Source organism: Xiphophorus couchianus, chromosome 9 (genome assembly GCF_001444195.1).
Source record: "Xiphophorus couchianus chromosome 9, X_couchianus-1.0, whole genome shotgun sequence".
NCBI lineage: Eukaryota > Metazoa > Chordata > Actinopteri > Cyprinodontiformes > Poeciliidae > Xiphophorus > Xiphophorus couchianus.
The window spans coordinates 21,000,083-21,021,761 of NC_040236.1; the positions used below are offsets into that span (position 1 = coordinate 21,000,083).

The 21,679-nt window shown below is 38.7% G+C and overlaps 1 protein-coding gene across 10 annotated transcripts in view; it reads left to right on the forward strand.

Annotated features, from left to right (window-relative positions):
* Window positions 1-962: 962 nt before the first annotated feature.
* The window catches only part of fryl (furry homolog, like), an 83,985-nt gene continuing 63,268 nt past the window's right edge, over window positions 963-21,679 (forward strand). For 5 of the 10 annotated variants that reach the window (XM_028026893.1, XM_028026894.1, XM_028026892.1 and 2 more), the window contains exon 1: window positions 12,603-13,090. In XM_028026893.1, coding sequence (XP_027882694.1) covers window positions 12,862-13,090 — 229 coding nt within the window. In that variant the 5' untranslated portion in view covers window positions 12,603-12,861. Of the gene's footprint in view, window positions 1,114-7,486; window positions 7,556-12,602; window positions 13,091-21,679 lie in introns of those variants that run through there. The other 5 variants (XM_028026899.1, XM_028026900.1, XM_028026901.1 and 2 more) reach the window with 5 other exon arrangements.

Consider the following 21,679-nt stretch of genomic DNA (forward strand, 5'->3'; position numbering starts at 1 on the left):
ATACAGAGGGGAAGATAAATGCAGCATGAAAGATGAAAGATTCTAAAAACGTTTAGGTCGTTCCTTCTGTTTCTGAGTTGTGGTCAATACTTGACAGCAGTTACACAGTGACAACTGTTAAGTATCAAAAATTGTGCTTCATAATTGATGTAAAAAAAAACACCACATTTTTAATCCAGCTCACAAAACCATGAGCCAGATTAGAAGGCAAATGGGTTTGCAAGTGGTTACTTGGATGTATTTAGTTAAATGAAAAAAATGTTGTGTTTAAATTATGTCTTCATATATTTTTAAAGACTTTTTAACTTGATAATTTTAAAACAGAGATCCATCAAAAATAAATGTGACTCTTTTCAGGTTTCTGTTAATGATTAATAAAAGATTTTGACGGTGTAATATTTATTCCCATTAAAGGTGAATGTTTATTATTATTGTGCTGCTATTACAGTATTACAGAAGTATTTAAGAACTTGTTTAGATGCTGTAACAATGCATTGACAAATCTCAACTTGTATTTTTTAAAAGTTTATTTGAATTTAATTACAATTACAAAACATGTCAAATGTATTTAACTTGTGCTCACATTTTTTGATATCAATTAAATCATAATTTTACTACCAGAAACGTTTGAGAAAAAAAAAAAGAAATTTGCACACTTAGACAACTTAAGCCACTTGTCAGCATCTTTGCGTCTCATTCGAAGTCATGTTTGACTCCCCGCCCAACATAGCACATATCGGTGTACTCCGGGAACCAAAACAAATGTACAACTCTGCCAATGCCGTCCTCCGAAAGACGTCATCCAATCAACAAGTAATCAGCTTAACGTTGGAAAGTAATTTATCCAATCAGAAAACTGTGCTACATGTAGGCGTATTTTTTACACCCAATCATAATCAAGAAGGAGGAGCCAAAAGGCTTGCAGTTGGCTCTGACAGAAACCCTCTACCGACTCACAAACAGACTGCGAAAAAAGAGAGAGAAAAAAATCACACCACTACGCAAATCCTTCCAATGGAGGAGGGCCAGAACGTTCAAGCTCGCTCGGCAAATGAAAAGAACGTCTGCAAGCTAGCGACCTAGCTCAACTAAAAGGAAGAAGCAGCAAAAGTTGTAAGTAACGTCAACATTCCCAATGCTGCTGAAATTAAGAAAAAAAGTGTTTTCTGACAAACGCAGCTGGCGTTGACCTGAGTTATTAACTTTGTTGAGATTAACGTTAGCCTTTCAAAATAGGCTGCCGTAGCATGCTAAAGAAGGAGTTTGGCTGCTCTGCTAGTGTTGGGGTTAATCGCCTTCCCTCTTTGCAAGTTAAATGGTAAACACCGCTCACGTACGTGTTGTCATTGCTTGTCTCGCTTCCTGGCGGCTAGATTAGCCCCTTGTATTTTGTATGTTGTTGGCCTGCGGAACGTTAGTTTAGCCTTTACAACTGGCTGGGTGAGCTAAGGCAAGTTGCTGGTGCTAGTTAGCTCCCTGCTCAACACCAGCAGTTTCCTCTGTAGAGTGAGAACTCTAGGCTACGATGCTAACTAATCATCCTCTGTAAATCCTATTCGTCTTATTTTGTTTTTAAATGGATGTTAGCTTCTTGTTGTGTACGGCCTTAGCGTTTGTAATGAAGCGAAAATTATGACCTAACCGGCTAAGGAAGTTTACCCGCAGCAGTCAAAATAACCAAGCAGATTTAAGCCACTGTTGTTGTTTTTTTTTTGTTGTTTGTTTTTGCATACATTTTTTGAAAGCTACAATATAACCGAGTTGTCTATAACTACAAACCGCAACAAATATTTTGTCAGTCTGGGGTAACTTAAAAAGAAAAACTACGTTTAAGTGCAAAGAGACTGTAACATGTCTGAGCACGGTGACTCTTATGCAATAGCATAACATTAGGCGAACTTTCAGCTCTGCCTCTGACATTACTCGGATAAAAAGCATTTGTTCAGCGTCTCTTGGATACAGACAGAAAGGAATCTGGTCAGTCTGCTGTGTGAGGGGGGTAGAAGGGCAACTATTTAAGAGGAAGGCGCCGTGACAGATAAAATACCGGTTTGTCTGACTCCCACGACTATATTAACACAGATGATGCTCTTAAATTTTGTTCTCTTTCTCCTCACTTAAGTTTTGTGACAAATGTGCAGAGCACAAGTACAAGCATTCATCCCACTTTTGCTTTTTTTTTAAATTTTTGCCCCACGTTTGGTGATTTTGTTTGTTTCATTCGGACTAGCACAAAGTAGTGTATGTTCGTTGCGTGGAAAGAGATCCATACATGTTTTTTTGTTGTTGTTGTGACATTTTTTTTCCAAAAACATTAACATTAATGAAAAAGCAGCATCACAGAGCAGACAGACAGGCCAGGGATTAAATTGCAGGGACATTTAAGGCAAGTTTAGGTCAGGTTATAAAACAATGTCCCAAGCTCTGTTTAAACAGTTTTCTGAAAATGGGAAGTGTTGAAAAAGTGAAGAGGAATGACAGTAAATGCAGGAAGCAGACCTGTTTAGATGCTGTAAAAGACTTTAGACTTGGGTGAAGGTTCACCATATACAGTAGGAGGTCAATGACCCTAAACACACTGTCAGATCTACAATGTAATGATTGCAATTGAAGCATATTCACATGTTTGACTATGTCAGTCAAAGTCCAGATTTAAATCCATCTGATATATTTGTGACAAGACTCAAAAAGAGTTCAGAGACGCTTTCCCGTCCAGCCAGATTCACATCTAACTATTTTGCCGAGATGAACGGGACAAAACTTAAGTTCTCTGGATGCGCGTAACCGTCAGAGACGTCGCCCAAAAGACTCGCAGCTCCGACTGCAACAAAAGTATTGAATAACAAGTATTGACTCAGCATTTGCGAGTAACACCAACCCCCCCCACCCCCCCAAAAAGAAAACATGTGTATTTCTCCCTCTACTTGAGGACAAAGCGATACTTTGTGTTGGAGTATCCGTAACAACTATTGCTAAAATATATTAAAGTTTCTAACTGTAACATGGCAAAATGTGCAGTGCTGAGACTTCTTTCAGGATGACAGGAAGGAATCCTCTGCAGAGTGAAATCGCTAGGCTAAGATGCTAAACGCAGCTGGCGTTGACCTGAGTTACTAACTTTGTTGAGATTAATGTTGTTGTTGGTTAGTAACATTTTCTAGATGAGGTTTTGCGGGGTAGTGCCAACACTGACCCACAAGGCTTTGCTGAACCCCCCACTACATAAAAAAAAAAAAAAAAAAAAGCCTTTGATGGCAGTGCAGATGTGTACTTCACATGCACCGGCTTGAGGGAAATCCCCCTAGATTGCCTCGACCCATCTATCTGTGATTATCTAGGGCACTATTCCAGTGAATTAGTATGTTTGTTTTAATCTGGTAAGGCATTAATGGCATTGAAGAGTATGGGGATGGAAAAACCAAGCCCTCCAAAACACCCCCACAGTGGCCTCTCACTAAACTGCCCTCTGCAAGGATTAACTGTTAACTCAGCATTTCAGCAATCACTGCAAATGATTCACTCAGTCTCTTTAACATTTCATGTATCAATTGATGTAAAAAAAATAAAAGAAAACAAAAAAAGTTCAGCTAATGTATTGATTTTTTTTTTAAAAAAACAACCTTTTTAGGTAATTCTGCTCCAGCTACTTTAATATTAATACACAACATCCTCATGCAACCTCTCCAGACGCGTCTACGGTCGATTGTTTGCTATTATTACAAAGCTGGACCCAACCTAAACCTGGACAGAGCAGTTGGAGTCATTTAGACCCGTGTGTTTGCATTTGGTCATGTAGCTATTATTGGACACCTGAACAAATAGCATTTTGAGGAACTGCACGCGCACACACACACACACCCACACGACTAAAAACCTCACTGTTTGCCCAAGAAAGAACTGAATGCAAGTACCAAACTATTACAACATCCTGCACTAAGCGTTGGAGTAAAAGCACATTTTTCTCTGGTACTTAATATTCACTTGTTTGTGGGAAAGGCTCTCGCATCAACAAAAAACTTAATATGCAAATCTTGATGTGAAAAATGACATTTTCACAATGTTAATGATTAATATACCTCACACTTTATATTAGAACCACTAACGTCAAAGTATCTGATGGTGTTCAAGTTTTTTTATAAATGAAAATTTGAAAACAATGCTGTACAATTTGTTAGATTAGAGTAGCCTTTCGTCTGTAGTTCCAGCTCCAGGCCTTTTATGGTGTGCCTCTACCATCTTTGCACACTTAAAAATGTACTCTTTTGCACATTTTTCTTTGCAGAGTAGAAGACATATTGAATGGAGAGCATCTGTAACTGGCAAGTTCTATCCGGAGATTCTTAATTTTTCTTGCACACTTTGCTTGGACCATCGTAACACATGAATATGTACCTCAAGCAAGTGTTCCCCCCAGGATTTCATTGTAAACATCTCCATCCATCTTCCCATCAGCTCTAACTAGCCTGCCTGTCCCAACTGAGGAGAAGTATGTGATGTTGTCACCATCATGTTTCTCAATAAAAATGGTACGGTCAGTTTAATATGCACCGTTAACCTAAGTCTAGTTCTTTTGTAGATTTGAGAAAAAATAAATAAATCAATTTTATATATAAATGCAATTCCTAGTCCTGGGAATTCTGAATCGATTCAAGATGCTCCAAAATAAAATCTATTTTAAAATGCATTGAAGTTATAGGTCTTTGCCGCTCCTTTTTAGGAGTTTACTGCATGTCGCATTACGTGATACGTCACCGTAGAAGGCCGTCTTGCCAACCGTTTGTATTTTGAATAATTCCTTGATATTTTTTTAATTTCAGGCAGCTAAGCTAACCTAATACTGGTCATTTAAATTGCAGAATTTTATGCACAAACCCCTTTTTGTTTAAATGTAAAACTGATGGAATTTGAGATTGTTTGGAAGATGATAGAATTGTTTTAAATGAATGTTTAATTTATTTACAGTCTTTTCCTCTTTTCAGTCACATAATTTAAACAGAATTTCTAAACAAACATTTATTTCGGAATTAAAATTAGTTTCTGAATCGAGTTGCTAGACATTGAACGATTCTTTGACCGTACGTGACTCACACAGGATTTTTTGTAAAGCTGACAATCTCACACCAGAAATACATACAGTACATATATGTTTTTTTTCAAAATCAAACCTGGTCTGCTTTTATTTGTTGTCCTAAATCTAATAAGGCTCTGATATTTTTTTTCAAACCTCAGTCTGACGTCGTATTTCAACATTTACGTCATTTTCATCTCCTGTGTTGGGCTCAGCTGTTTTGCCCTGGAGAAGTTGGGATGCTTATTTACAGTGTCGAGCTAATCACTTTAACCTGCTACTTTCTGTTACTATAGTCAGTCTTCATTGAAAAAAAAATCTTTGTAGCTTTTCCAAAGTCCAAACAGGCCTCCCTGCAGCTCCTGATGAATGCACGGGTTAATAGGAATGCACATTTAGATTTTTACTGAACAAAATCTTCCTTCTCACAATTCTGCACCACCTCGGTCCATCACGTAAATCCCAATAACATACATCGACGTTTGTGATTCAAGGTGCTCTATCTTGCAAGCGTCTCTTCTTTCTGCAGCTTAAATTAGCTCTCGACATCAGCCAGTTTAGGTTAGGCATTCCTTTTCTTTATTGCATTGCAAGACTTTGGGATAATGCAGCGCACAATGAGGACTGAGTCTCGCTTGAAATAACCTATAATTGAGCCCTGCTGAGCAAGATTATCCGCGGCTTTTTGGAAAGAGGGTTTGGAGCATAATTGATGTTTGGGTCTGCTTCTGCCAAGGAAAACACCCTGTATTTGTCCTCAAGACGGCCCGAGCTGGGTTTGGAGATTTCTGACGTTTTTACAAGGGCATCAGCGACAACGAATCCTCTGGTTTTATATGTCAATTGGAAGGAAATGAGGACGATCTGAAGCATCCTTAAAACGTAGCTTTTACGTCTCTAATTGGAAGAATTCAGGAATGTTTCCGCTTAAGAGGTTGTGATTACAGCAAGCCAGCCATCTGGAGGTAGCCAAATATCATCATTCCCAAATTCTTATTGTCATCTGGGCTAGTTTTAGGAAACGTATTTAACAGATGTAATTTACTAAACATTTCAGAGATGCATTTCTGTGTTTTGTTGGGGTTAAATGAAATTGAGGCAATAGAGAAAGTTAAATAAACATAACCTCAGCTAGAGGTTAGGATCATGTCCTGTTTCCTGGATGGCCAGTCAGTGACCTATTCATTTAGAAAGCAGCAGGTAGTAATAAAATAGACAAAGAGAAGTTAATCAGTTCAGCTTTTGATTGCCCTGTTGCTTCCCCCCCCCCCCCTAAAACAGGCCATTATTTCATTTATACAACAAACTGTTTCTTATATTATTATTATTATTATTACTGCCATGTTTTTCTAGTGAAGTTGCATGTAGTCGGAATAAAAAAAGAGCTTCAACATAGAGCGGTAGCTAAGTTTGTGCTACAGCGTTCAGAATATAGTCAGGGTTGGCTTGCCTTTTTTTTGTGGTTAGTTGTTTTTTTTTCTTTTTGGGTTTTGGAGTCGCTGAGTTGGAACAGGAAGTGAGATGTGTTATTCGCAGGTTTTTTCACCGTGAGAAAAGCAAGCCAGGGTGGCTGAGAGACTATCTTTGTTTTAAGGCTACGTTCAGGTGGGTGGGTTGTGTGAGTTTGTACGCCGGCTTAAAGTTCAAGTCGAACGTTGATTCGCTCTCCACCTTCGCTGACCTGTCGTTGCTATCCGCTCACAATCACACAGTTGGTGTAGGGTGGAAGTTCTCACACCTCAACTTCTCTGTCTGGCTGCTCTGACTAAGGCCTTGTTCTTCCTTCCTTTGCATGTGGTTTGATAGGTTTGAACTTTCTGGTGTTCTGTTACATTCTCTCTCTCTCTCTCTCTATCTCTTTTTTTATGTGTCCATTTCTGTCTAATTGGATTGTTTTCCCAAGTCCCTTTCTAACCCAATAAGCATGGTACTCTGAGTTAGACCGTGACGATGAATGCTCGACTACATAGAAGACAACTTGACTATAAAGGGAGTCTTTTTAACCATTAATATGATAAAAGGGAAGAATAGTGTGGTTTACCCCGAATGCTTACGTAACCGCCTCTTGGACGTAATGGTAATCTCCAGATTATTACTCTGCCCAGCAGGAGGGCTTAATCCTGTCGCAGTAGAGAGCAAACCAGGCTGAAGCAGACAGTAGGCTGACAACTCTTTGCTCTTCAGCAAAACAAGCCAGCGCAAACTTTAAAGTTCAACATTTAAAATCGTCATCAAGACTAAAAACTGTACCCATGTGCTACGCGGTTCGGCAGCGTAACTGTGGTTTCAAATTGCACCAACATTAACGCTTCTCAAGCGTTCTAAAGATGTTGAATGACAGGGCATACGTGTGTTTTGTGATGTCATCATGTCAGCCTTCGGCTTTGCTCGACGCACAGCTTCTGCTTTTTGTTTCAGATTCCTGTGCAGTGAGGTGGCGGGGGTCTTCGTGTCTTTCCAGTCGAGCCCGTGCTCTATGGCCTTGAGGTATGTCGCATGGGTTAACTAGGGTGGTCCTCCGTGGGCTGTTGTTTTGGAAGCAGCTGTTCCCAAAGTACTGTGGGAAAAGAAAGGAGAGAGAAAAAGTAGAAATATTTCTTTTTTTGGTAAATTTTTCCCGTCTCATTTGCTTTCTTTCAAATATCCGTCTTACTGTCTTAGTTTGCTCCAACGTTTTCTCAATGCTTCTGCAAAGATTTTATGGTATCACACATAAATGCACTTATGCATTTATTGCAAGATCAGTTATTTTAAACTAGTAGAAACTAGTTATTTACGTACAGTGTATAAAAAGGTGCAACCTTCTGTCTCTCTGTCCAACCGTTCCTGTTTTTGGTCAGACTTTGCAGTCATCGTTGCAATATTCAGAGATGAAATCACATTTGCAGGTTTGGGTGGTGCATTTATCGTACCGTTACCATGAAAAATTTCTTATAGGAATTTTGATTTATTGTTGCCTTGATACATTTCAATTAATGATTTTAAATTAAAAAAAAAAACAACTGGCCATCTTATCAGAAATTTTATTTTTACTATTTTTTCCACCGTTTGTTCAACAGAAAGTATCAATAAATATCAGTAAAGTCAAAAATATAATTAAATTCAGTTACCGTGTGAAGTTTAGTGATATGAATCTTACTTTTTTAATTAAGTGCCTTCCTGAAGAATCCCGTTTCAAATGGGAAGAATTGTATTTGTGTTGGCACAGCTGTTGCTGCATGCTGTGCCATGCAATTACTGTAAAAAGACGTAATGAATAGTTTTTTATCGTAACATTTTATTGTTATCACAATAGTACCACAAAACACCACAATAGAATTCCAACTTAATCTCATGTTCTTCAGTTTAGGTGTTAATGACAGCCTTTCCTCTACTTTTATCCCATTTCCGTCACATGTTTTCTCTCAATCTGGTCTCAAACACCAACCTCTCATTTGTTTTTTGTCTACTTTGAAGGCATAGTAATTTTCTGCCTTCACACTGTATGTTCTTTATAGTCAGTCTGGATGTTTCATCTCTGGAGTAACACTGTAATGTTGCTTTAAATATTTTCTAAAATAGTTACCGTACATTCTTTCGGAGCAGCTAGGAATCGTGTCATGAGCAGTTGATGCACAAAACGAGACTCATTTTTAAGGGTCTGGTTGGGTCACATTCTGACATTCCTCAGCAGTGACAACCAGCCAGACTCTTTGTAGATTCCTTCATGAGCGTCACTCAGGACAGGGAAGACCCCGAATGGATCAGACTCATCTTGTGTTATTCTGGGCTTTTGCAGATTAAGAAGCTTCAGTTTAATTTGCTGATCTAAAAACTAAAAAAAGGTAGAGAAAGCTTGAATGCATAATAAAAGCAAATTTATTCAATGATCGTAGAGTTCAGGGGGAGGCAAATTTCACCATGTGTACCGGCTACTAACCCAAACTGTTGCGAACGCTCTGGCTGCGAGCTTCACATTCAACAGCTGGCACCGACGTTGAATGCAAGTCACAATCAAACAACAATGACGCTTATTTTTAGGAAGTAGAGTTTGGTTGATTTGACATGTTCCTCATTTGGATAAGTATTTTTCAACACAAACTGTGCACAAACCAGGATATTATTGTCCTCTGTGAAATGTTTTTAATAAGTCCATCTCTTTGGGTGGATAGATGGCAGTTCAACTGATCCAAAAATAGTAGAAAACAGGGATTGCATGTTGATAAGGTCTTAGTAGTTTGCTCTTAGCTCTTTATTGATTATTATTTGCCCAGGTCCCTCTTGAAAATGAGATCTAGATCTCAACAGGGTTTACCAGGTTAAATAAAGGAAATAAAAAAAGGATTTAAAAATGTTTAAAAAAAATCATTATTTTATTATATAAAAAAAGAACATTATCTTAATTAAATTGCATAAATGTTTTGGATTAAAAAAAACATGACATCAAAGTTGTCTTTAAAAAAATGGTAAAAATAGGGAAATCTTTAATTTTTACTTGCATAAAAACATGCATTTAGTGGTAAAATTTAGATGGCATGCCCATGTTGTTGCTGGTATAGTTTCATCCTGTGGTGTCTGGTTGCGCCAATAGAGGGCAGTACAATATTGTTTGTGTGTCCTGCTCCCCTCACATGAACCACAGAGTGTTTACTCACAGCCGGAGGCGGAGTTACAGTTCAGATTAATGCCTGCCCAGACCGATCTGATCACAGCGACTGTAGTGGATTTAAATGCTGACTGTGTGCGCCACGGGGCCCTTCAGCTGACTGCAGAGCAGACCCTTTTTCTCCTGGGCTCTTAGCCCACAAACTTTCCTGTTTTCTTCCAGTTTGAAAGCAGAACAAGGCTGAAACGGGTGGGGACCCAGAGCGGCTTAGGAACGCTGAGCATTGTTCCCAGAGCTTCCTCTTCCACATTCCTGGGCTGATTGCGTTGTGGGCCTCCTGCACAGGGTTATTGTTCTAACTCAACAGCACCACACAGACCTGGCCTCAGCCCATTGTGGCTGCCTCCACTGACCATTGTGGTGCTCAGACTAAGTGATGGCTATCTTTGCCTCTGGAGCTTTATTTTCTCTTTGATTTATTTGTCGATTCTTACTTAATTGTGCTGCCTCATCATCTTTCGACCTGTTCTCACTCCTTACTTTTGCGGATTTTAACAAATATCTCTGTTAACACGTAACGCCTCTTTGCTACTTGTCAACAGTGTGTTTAAGCCTGTCAAGATAACAGATTTTGCTGGATGTTAAATTGTCCCGATAAACGATAAATACTATTGCTTTTCAAATAATACATTGATAATGACATAATAATTCAAGTTTGGCCTCTTAAACAACGATAACATTTAATTTTGTACCAAATACTCCACACTGGATTTGGAAGATATTTTAAATATCCTCAATAAAACACAACTATTTGCACTTTTTGTGATCATATATTTGTACTTTATGCACCTGCTCACAGCCTGCAAAGCATGCATGTGTCAACTATAGGATGTATATGGTGCTGTGCTGCAGACCTTATTTTACCTTTACGCTCATAGTTAATGCAGCATTTTTCTGTATGTCACCATGAGATGCTGTATCAGCAACAGGAGCCTGAAGCCTGGTGGAGCAGAGAAGAAGTTGGATGTTGTTCTGGAATAAATTTATGTTGAAATCTTTTGGAAATAGGTTGTGTTTCAATGCTTTCCTATACGTAGTTTCTTTAATATATTTATGTCATAGCAAAGGATTGGATGGGAGGAACCTCAAATATTTTAACTAGGCTAGGCGATATGGCTTGAAAATATATATACATATATATATATATTTTCTCCATTCCAGATCCAACTACCGCTTTTAATTATTTATTTTCCTTGCTTTCTTTTCTAAATATTACATTTAAAATGACAGGAAATATAAAAAAAAAACTGGCTTTTATTTCAATCATCGCTTCTGTTAGTTGTACAATGTTTTAATTATCAGAATGTGATTATATTATTAGTCGAATAAAGATGCAATTTTACCAGGAACAACTTCTTCAAATTACGAAGAAAAAAAGCTTCAATAGGAAAGAGCTGACCAGCACAGCCTGTGTGGTTCTTTCAGTTGTTTGTACAATTGTTACTGATTTGTTAAAAGATTAAGTATCTCTATTAGTATTATGTGTAGAGCTTATGCCAAAGTATAACTTTCAACTTTCGTTGTTTTAATTTTTTTTTTGTTATTTTTCATGTTGGAGTTTTTATAGAAACACTACTTCATTCTCCTCATATTATGACTTTGTACTCGTAATTAAGAAAAAAACAAATCTTAGCCCGGCTCTAGTATTCTGTCGTAGAGTTGACCTGAATTCAAAGTCCAAATAAACTGAAGCTGTAAAACTCGCTTTTCAAACGAGATGAGACCGTAGTCTGTTCAAATAAGCAAACGGAAACGTAACATCTGCTGCCGTGTGCTGATTGAAAACCGCTTTCTATCACATGCATTTAAAACGGAGTAGAAGAATCACGGAGTCGCACGCCGTCTCGCCACCGAGTACTTTCATCTATAATTTACACCCTTTGATGTCCCTTTGTTATCTTACGTGGCCTTTCCAACCTAATGGCTTCTAATGCGTACAGTATATCTGGTTTGAGAGAGCGTCTGTGTCTCAGCAATAGAAAATTGAGCCCAAAAAAATGACTGTAGGTTATTTTAGGTTGTTAGTGATTTTGCACTGTAGAATAAACGGTAAACAGCATCACAGCAGCGATTGCCTCTAAAATGGTTTAGCAGTTTCACACAGGCACGTGCCAAAATCATCTTATCTCACTTTTATGGATCGTCGCAGTTTTTGTTGCTTTTGACGACTCAAACTTTGCGCTCGGTCAACTTGTTATTTTCTGGACTCGGTACCAACGAACAGTAAATTGATTATTTCTTTAGGCAAGTGAGGTGTTTTTTTTAAAAATGTTTTATGAGTCAGCACAGTGTACCCCGTCTCTCCCTTCTTAGTCTGCAGGAAGGGATACTTGCAAGGGTTTGAATTTGCTGCAGCCACAAGCTGTTCAGCCAAGCAGAGCGCAGCAGTCTGTCATCGGGCCGTTTCACAGACACCATCACTTTGCCGTTCTGTTTCTTTTCATAAAAGCTCAGCACTGTCGAGCAGAAGTGAAAGCAAGGCAAGAGGTGATGGTGGATGGGGGCGATACTTCTGTGATGTCGGAACAAAACAGGTTTTTTTGTTTTTTTTTTTGTTTATGTGCAACTGGTAACATGTGACTTTGATAAGAGCTATCAGCGAATGCAGGCGGGCGAGGAAAGCCAACTGCGTGTAGGTTTCCTGCTTCTTACGTTGTCTGTCAATCTCCCACTTCCATTCTTGCGCTCTTTCACTTGTTGGCAACACAAGACAGCAGGGTGGGGCTGATGTCGTCTCTGTTACGATTGGCCGGTAGCCCAAGTTGTGTTATCTGCTGTAAAACATGTTATAGCCCCACCTCAGATAGGGCCTGGCACTGAAACATAGCCCAGCCTACCCAGAGTTACATCACCATCTGTGGAAATAGCCGTGTATCTTTACTTTCTCTTCACGGTCTGAAAAAGACACGTAATGTTGCAGTGTGGTGGGAGGCTCCCATTTACCGTCACAGGTACATGCCCTCACACTCTAACTCCACAGCGCGCAGGTAACAGCTTGACACACATACTGCCGTTTCACCTGCTTCTATAAAATGGGGCAGAAATGCCAGGTGACTTGTCTGCGTTGCCGCATGGCACGGCACAGGCTCCCGGACTTCTCTCTAGAGTAAAACAGCAGGAGGAAGAAAAAAAAGAGTCTTGTTGACAAATGGAGTTTCTAAAGAGCCTGGTTCCGGCCGTCATCTCAGGAGAGTCACCTGTTGACCACGGGGGAAGCTCTCCCAGGGAGCCGGGTCCACGGCTCCTCCGCATGAAAAGACTGGGTCTGCTTGCCATGGGACAGACCATCGAAGAGGATCCGGTAGACCCAGACATAAGAGAACACGCAAGACCCAGCTCCTCCAGACATGCCAACAGTAATCAATCTCGGCTCAAAGGTACTTTAAAGAAACACTGACGCAGCAGTTATCTGTAACAATAACGATACTGACATTAATAACTTCTGCTGGAGTGGTCTGGCTTGCTTTGTGTGATGATCTTTATAACTCTTAATCTTTATTTATCTGTAATCATAGATTTGCTTTGTTGTTCCAGTCCTAACCCCTTTATGCCCGTTGTCATAAACAGGCTTTAAGCAGTCACTGTTTGAAGACTGTTTACAGTGTCCTGTACTGTGTTTAATCATGTAAACACAGAATCATGAGTTTTGCAATGTGGATTAAGTTTGAGTTGCACTGATATTCATTCTGTAGCCGAGACCCATTCTCTGTTTTTTGCAAACCTTTCACACGTCGATACCGTTTTTGCTTCAGGAACTACCGTATTTAAAAAAATCCAAGAGCAGGACTACAAATGGTTTGTTCTAACTATGCTGCTGTTGCCAGTAATTGTTTATTTCTATTAACACAGGGTGTCCGCACATCCTGAAGAAGTGTTAAATTCATATATCTAAAAATAAGACCTTAAAATGTCTTGAAGTTGTCCTTAAATAGGTTATGCACAAGTCTTACGTTTTGTTGTGGCAGGTCTATTTAATTTTTCATCCTTGTATAGGAGTTTTCTGTCAGGTAAACATTTCAGTCACTTCGTTCTGTGACTCGAGGTGGCTGAGGCTACCGGTAACTAGCTTCTAACATACCTTTTATAGCTAGCTAGTACATTAGCCAACAAATCTTTTGCATCTATCCAAATACAAATTTATCGGCCAGTTGGCTATAATTTTCTTGGTTAATGCCACCTTAAATTTAATTCAAGGTGGCATTAGAAAGGTCTTTAAAAGTCTTACATTTGACGTGCCGAAACTTGCAGGTATCTTGTAACAACAAAGGTAACATCATGGTGCAATAGATGGACTTTTATTCCTTTAGTGCTACCGAGGAGCTTGTTGGTAGGGTTCATTCTCTAATTAGAAGAAAATCAAATTTTTTAGTTTTCAAATTCAGGGTGGGTCAGGCAGAATCTCAGCCAATCACAGACAACAGCCGATGTCGTGGTGCGTCTCCTGATTAAAGTAAACCTCCTCAGTTGTTCTGCAGGGGAGTTTACAAAGCTGCAGTGAAGGAGACCACAGAATAACTGCGTTACTAAAACATTACCTTTTTTAATCCCCCCAAAGTGACAAACATTAGGAGAATGAACTTTACCTGCTTTGGTGAGGCTATCTTCTGATCAAACATCCTCATAAACTAAAAAAAAAAAGCAGAAAAAAACATGCAATGATGTTTCAAAATAACAGTTAAACCATTGCAAGGTCTCTGCTAAATTTAGGCCTGTGAGAGCCGAAAGAGATGGCTCAGTTTCCCCTTTTCTGATTTGTCCAGCAATGTGCACATTTTTTTCCTACTGCTGTGTGTGAACATAATGCAGGAGCAAGGTGTTTCTGAAGAGTGCTGTTTTCATTTGGATTCAGCATCATTTTAATCTGATACCCTTAAAAAAACAAGTTTAACTTAGTACCTTTAGAAGTCCCTGATTAAGAAAAGTTGTAATGTGACAAAATGTGAAAAGGTTAGTTTTCAAACCTTTGTGAGGCGCTGTAATAAAAAATACAACCACCTTAAACTGTAGGGTTTGTATTTTGCATCTAAATCTATCATTTTTTTTTCTCCACAAATTTGTCCATTTGTTCAACAAATAGCATCTGTGATCTGTGTTTTTTTGTGAAATTTCACTAGATTTGAATAATTTTAGAGTCTGATAAAGAGCAGATGAATTATATGTCAGAACATTTATTAGAGATGCACGATATATCGGCATTAACATTGGTATCGGCCGACGTCACTCATTTTTTAAACATATCGATAAAACTGGGCACATATAAACGACTGACATTGATTTCAATCTTGTTGCTGTTTGGGGTTTCAGGAGTGGGAGGGAAGGAGGTTGGTCATGTGGTGTTTGGTCATGTGATAATGATGCAGCAAAGGACTGTGGGTAGTTTAACTGAAACAGAAACATGTCAGTGGTGTTGTTGTCTTATAACGTCTAGAGGTTGGGGAAGCTCATATAAAATCAGTAAATATCAGTTATCTACCATAACAGCAACTTTAATATCTATCAGTATTGATTAAAATGTTCATATTGGTGCATCATTTATATTTACCTTAAATTTTTTGACTATAATATGTAGTATTTTTTTTATTATTTTAAAACAATGATGAGTAGCTTTTTATATTTGACTTGACTCTATCTAACAGATTCAGTTTTTTATTTGCTAAATTTAGATATTCAAAGCGTTGAAGCTTATTTCCTTGTTATTTAAAGAGCCTGACCAGCTCCTCTGATGGATGCCACTGATATGCTACTACATTATTTAACCTTTAGGAGTTTGTAATTACATGAATCAGATAGATAATAGAAATACATTAGCAAATTTCCACATTTGTTCGTTTGAAACAATTTGCCAACTCTGAAATGCCAATACGTCAGAGTTGGCATGGTAACAAGTGAGTTGTGCTGATGGCGCTAAACCTCCGCAGACAGTCTATGCTGTGTAAGAGTAGCTCAAGGTTTTAGATGTGTGCACATCTTGTGTGAAGGACAGTGAGTGTGGATGATCAGCGGGCCGATGCAGCTGCTTATTTTACTATAACTTTCTGTGTTGCCGTGCTACCTGTCAGAGCTTGCTACCTGTCGTTCTTTAGCCTGTTTGCTCATGGCTGAAGTATGACTCAGCCCATCCTCGGTTAAACTTACTTTACCTGTTGGCTTATAAACAATCAGGCTAGTCAGGTAACCCACAGAAACAGGCTTAACTGGGCTTATTTAAAATGTCCAGTGCCAGGTTGGCCTGAATAATATAACCATGACGACCGTGTGCTTTGCTCTAACTGCTGGACTTTGGTTATGTTTGCTTATATTAAAACATGAAAACAAAATTAATTCCCTTTAATAATTCATGGTGACTTGAGCAGTAAAGGATGCAGTGTTATGTCAGGATTTGTTAAAAATTATTATTATGTAATGTTTTTTTAGGCAGGGTGCCTAGCAATAGATCAGTTCTTAACCTTCACCAAAAAAACAAGTCTGAACCCATTGGCATTAAAATGAAACGTTAAAAAGATTTTCTTCTTTTCAGCTGCAGCATCTGCAGAAAATGTAAAGAAACTCCTATTTTTCCATCCCAATTCAAATTGTAAAGAAAAGCAAAACTGATTGATTTAGTGCTTTATGAGAAATCTTTGCTTAATTTAATATAAAATTTCCCCATCCCAGTGTGTAATCCTGCCTATCTACCTCGTATCCTCTTTGAGTGGGCTCCTACTGGAGGACTGAAATGTTAGTTGAAAGGGCCCAGAACTGAGAAACTAATGAGAACGCCAGAAACCTGTTTACTTATTAGATTCAGGGATGACAACCTGCCCACCGATGTTTTATACTGGCCCAAAAAAAATCCAATCAAGGTCTTTTGATGGGTGTAGCAGACTTACCCGCTGGAGTTTAGGGAGTGTTTTGAGCATATGACTGAACATGAAAGCACTTCTATGAGGTTGCGCTTCTGTAATGCGAGTTCTCTGTGAAATGTCAACAGGGCGTGTATCCAGACAGACTGGACAAACTTATTCATCAAGTTTCCTAAGTAGTTATTAGTCAGATGCATGGAAAAAAAAAACTGTTTATGATATAACTCTAGGCAGATTTTCCACTTTGTATCACAGGAAGATAATTGCTGGAAGGTGTTTTATGTGGTTCTTTAACCAGCTGATTTGAGGCCACTTTCACCGAACTGATGTGCAAAAATTAGCCAATTTCAGTTTCTCTTTAACAACTAGAAATAAAGCTTTGTTTTGTACTCTTAGGATGAATTTGAAATTGAACTGTCTTCACAACGCAAAGGAGATGTTAAAATTCTCAACTATTTCTCAAAAGCAGCTTAAAGTCACAGCTGTCTCTCCATTTACATAGACAAGTTTCTCTAGACCAGTGGTGTCTAAACATTATTCTCAGTGGACAAATTAAAAATGGGGGAAAAAAGTGCTTATTGTGCTTTTTACACTTTTATTTATTTTTTATTTTTTACCTGCGTAACAATAAAGAAAATTTTTATGAAATCTCTACGTCATTCAATATACAAAACATTAAAAAAAAATTGGGTCATCAGTATTCAGTTTTGTAAGCCAATTATTATTTTTTTTTTACCATTGTTAACCAGTAATGTTAATGCTATAATCCCTTTAGGCACTAAGAAAGTTGTTGGTATTTTCCTGTAGAGTTAGTAGATTCTTCAATTGTGTGAGGTTTAAAAAAAAAACCTTAGCATTTAACATAAACCTTAACATCCAGCCTATTCCATCCGTGAGAGAATTTGATTCTTTAAAACTGTAAAATAGAGCAATAAGGTTCCTGCTGAGGTAGAAGGATGGTGAGGTATGTTGATAAAAAGCTGACATACCTCAGTATAAAAGAGTTTCTATAAATGTCTTCTTACATCACTGTGATACCTCTTCTCCATTTTTGTACAACTCCCTGATGCTGAAAGTAGCTGTCTTTCAGCCAGCCAACACCAGGCTGTCCACACATCCTTAAAAAGTCTTAAATTCATTTTAAAAAGTATGTTGGACTTTAAAACATTAATCACAAGTCCAAAATTTTGTCTTGACAGGACTATTTAATCTTGTATATTGTATGATATATATATATATATATATATATATATATATATATATATATATATATATATATATATATATATATTTATTTTTTTTTTTCTTGAGGATCTTTTCTGTCAGGCAAAAGTTTTGGTCAACCTCGGTAGTCTCAACCGCCTGTTAACTCACTGCTAACATACATTTGCTTGTTAGCTTGCTATCTTGTTGGATTTTTTCCACCTACTATAACTAAGTCTACGTTTACTTGCAGTTAGCTGGACGAAGTTCGTGTATTTCTGTGGAGATTTAGGTCTTGAATTCTTAAAAGTCTTAAATTTGAGCTGGTGAAACCTGCAGAAACTCTGTTTATACTTAGCATTAGCGTTTGTAGCTCCTTACCTTAACAATGGGATTTCTAAAATGCTGCCCACATTTCCATACTGTTTCATGACAGACGAGCTGAAATGAAAAGATTTACTTCCGTATGGTTATCCTTCCTGCTGTCTGCTGAAAGTGTCACTCCCTCTTAGAAGATAAATAATTGAAGCAAGTTCTGTTTTTGACTTTTGTCCTGTTTTATGTCCTCATTGAACATTTCTCTGCAAGCACTGACAATAAAGTGTCATGAAGGTTAGAAATGTTTGTTTTTGGTGTGAGTAGCATGTGGCAGCGAGGAGCCCTGTGTGTTGTGGAGTTGTGCTGAATACTCAGACGGCTGTTACGGATGTTAATGTTGTGTCCTCTGTGGCCCAGGCATCACTGAGGAGGTCAGGGATTGAATTACAGCTTTTATCGATTATTGCTCCCACCGCTGCCCTTCAGAAAAGACCGGGACAGGAAATGCGTCCTCCACCCTGCGGGCTCCTGGGAGGAGAAGCTCCTCTCTGCTCACTGCAGTCAGGATAGCTTAACTGCCAGTCACTTCTCCCACTTTGCGATTAGAGATGCTGCAATTGGCCTCGGTCGTGCATTTGGTTGAGATTATTTGATCAGTGAGCTCGTCTTTCCAGGAAGTCGGTTCTAATGTTTGTTTGAAATCCTCGACTCGCGTCAGCGGTCCTGGCTGTAAGGTTCTGGTTCTCAGCTTTAATGTTCCTGGGGAAATGATGTAAGCTCTGCATTCCTTAAACAACAAAGCTGGTTTACAGAAAACAATACCTGTCTGTTGTATGTTGGCTGGTTTGCTGATAATCATAACAAGAGTCCACGTTTTATTGTTAAACAGTATTTGTCTTGGCGTCCTCTAAATTTGTGTTCTTCCTTCTAAACTGTGTCTGTGCGAAATATTTTGTTTTAGGTATGCCGCTAGCTTTTGGTTGTGTAAATTTTAATTCACAACAGAAGGGCTTGATCTGTTTTAATACATATAATCCATCTCTGGAGTTTTTGAAATAATGTTTGAAGGAGTTGCATTTGAGCATGTGGGTTTCCAAATCAGACGATGTTAGTTTTACCCAGCAGCTGATAAGGTCAGGTTGAGCCAATGTCCAATTATGAATTGAAATTGTCTGGGGAATTATTTTCCCTTAAATAGACAAGATGAGAAACCTCTAAAGCGTTGAACTTTTTGTACTTGTTTGACTATGTTCTTGCTAATTTTCTTTTTAATTTGAAACCCCAGTACATTTTGCCAGTGCACATCATTTTCAGATTGAAGGATGCACTGCACTACCCTCCAGTGGAAATCCATTGGCAAGATGTTTGTCATAAACGCTGTGAATGTGAATATATTTCACAATTCAAGAACCTATCGATTTGGCTGCCTCAGTAAATTCTTTTATTGACATGTTCATGGAGTCATGAACATGTCATTTATCTAATGACATAAATGTACAATGTAAACTGTCAGACCTCAGGTTCCAAGGAAATTTGTCAAAGAGCTGAGTGGGCATGTAGGTGTGAAGCGGTGTGGGAAGTTCTTCTGACAAACGTTTTAGAAAAGTAGATTAAATATGGCTTTTAATCAGGTAAAAGATTAAAAACCATGCAAAGCATGCTTTGTCATGCAATTGTTTGTGTTGAACAGGAAAGATTGTTTCCCTGTAAAATTCTCATAGAAAAGCTGATTTCAATTATCTTTAAAAAAAAAAAAAAAATAGAAATTTGTATTTTAGTGACGTTGCACCATAGAAACTACTTCAAGTAGGAGAAACAACTTACCTTTACAGAAAAAAACTGTTCATTCGCAATCATCGATGACCATGCTAACTAGCCTTAGCATTCACAACAGGCTTTGTTAGCTGCTCGGGGAGATGAACTTCACCACACAGAGAGGGACTGACAACGCTAAGACCGGCCTCCTGGCTCTGATTGGGTGTCTCTATATAGCATTAGAAGAAGGCAGAGGAGCCTTTTTTTATTTTCACAGATTATCTGTCTCATACTAATCAAGTATGTAAAAAAAAAAAAAAAGTAGAAAGGTTACAAACTTTGAGCTTCAATCTCAAAGCTTTCCAGTCTAAAACCTATTTTCATTTTTCTTTGCGTCTACTGGTTGATGAGCAATGTAAAATCATAATGCAGATATAGCAGAGGTTTAAGATTCACATGAGGGAACAATTACAGAAGCCAGTGATTCTCCTTGGATTTATGCAAGGGGTACTTTAGCTAAACCAGAGACCACAACTTCAACATGACCAATGTGCTTTTTTTAAATGATAGTTTTATTATCTTATTAAATGAAAAGTGTTAAGCAACTGTAGGCTGTTTCCTTTCCTGCTTAGGATTTATCACTTGGGCATTGGTGTCTAAATATGACGATGGAGCGTTTAACCAACGTGCCTCACTATAATCAGACATAAGGGAAGTGTGAAATCGCTATAATGACATGTTTTTATATTTGGTTCCTTTCAAGTCCAATTTTGGCATTGTGGGAAATGTTCTTAGCAGCAACTGGCCAGAGTTGCCAGTGACATCAGTCTGTTAATTTTAAGCTCTCCGAGAAGTAATATTAAATTGCCTGAAGAGCTCCAGAGTCGAAGGCCGCTTTAATTCCACAGCATCTGCGCCGCATATCACAAGGCAGCGTTTCACAGCGGAGGGCTGCATCAGACCTGCACCAGCTGGGGCATGACAAAGCATCTGTTTGTGTTGCGTTTGTTAGCAATGAGCTCGGACTCATTTTGCATAAGTCGTGTAGCGGCGGACATGTGACGGAGGGGGAGACAGAAAATAGCGACGAAACGGGAAGAAGACAAAGAGCATTTGTGTTTTTTTGTAACTTTCCCACTGCTTTTTTTTCTCTCTCCCCCCCTCCCCAGAATGTTTTGTTAAACAAACTTAATTGTGCCCTTGACTACAAATGGCTGGATGGATGTCATGTGGATCTGTTTTTAGGTATTTACATGGGTAGAACTAACCGGCAGCACCACCAGATTGTAACGTCAGATAATCCTGTGTGTGTGTTTTGAACCTTTTTCCATTCACACAAACTGAATTTTCTTCTGAATGCAGGATGTATTTGGGTCCCTTTGAATGTTTCAGCAATGAAAGTGTGAAACTACTTATCCTTATTTTATTACAGTCAAACATTATATCTCACTTTATAGCACGATATTTCAAAATGTTTTGAGTCGGGAGCCGTATATATTTGTGTGCAGCATACACACTCCCTTTCGCATCCTCTTGTTCGACGCTTTCTCTCCCACTGCAGTGAGGAATGATGCATCAGTGCTGCTGTGGAGCTTACAGGAAGTGCTGCTTTGATAGGCCAGTGGGGAAGCAGCACAGTAGTAGCTCTGACAAGCGTATGCATCGCTGATCCACGGCCAGGAAACACTCGCAGCATTTTGATGACATCACCCGCCCCCACACAGCGCTCCCGCCTCCCAGCGTTTGCTGTTGAATTGAGCTTTCTCTCTCTCTCTCTCTCTGCCTGACAGAAAAGAGCAATAAGAGAACAAGAGCTCGCTCTAGGGAGGAGGGGCTGGCCATGAACGA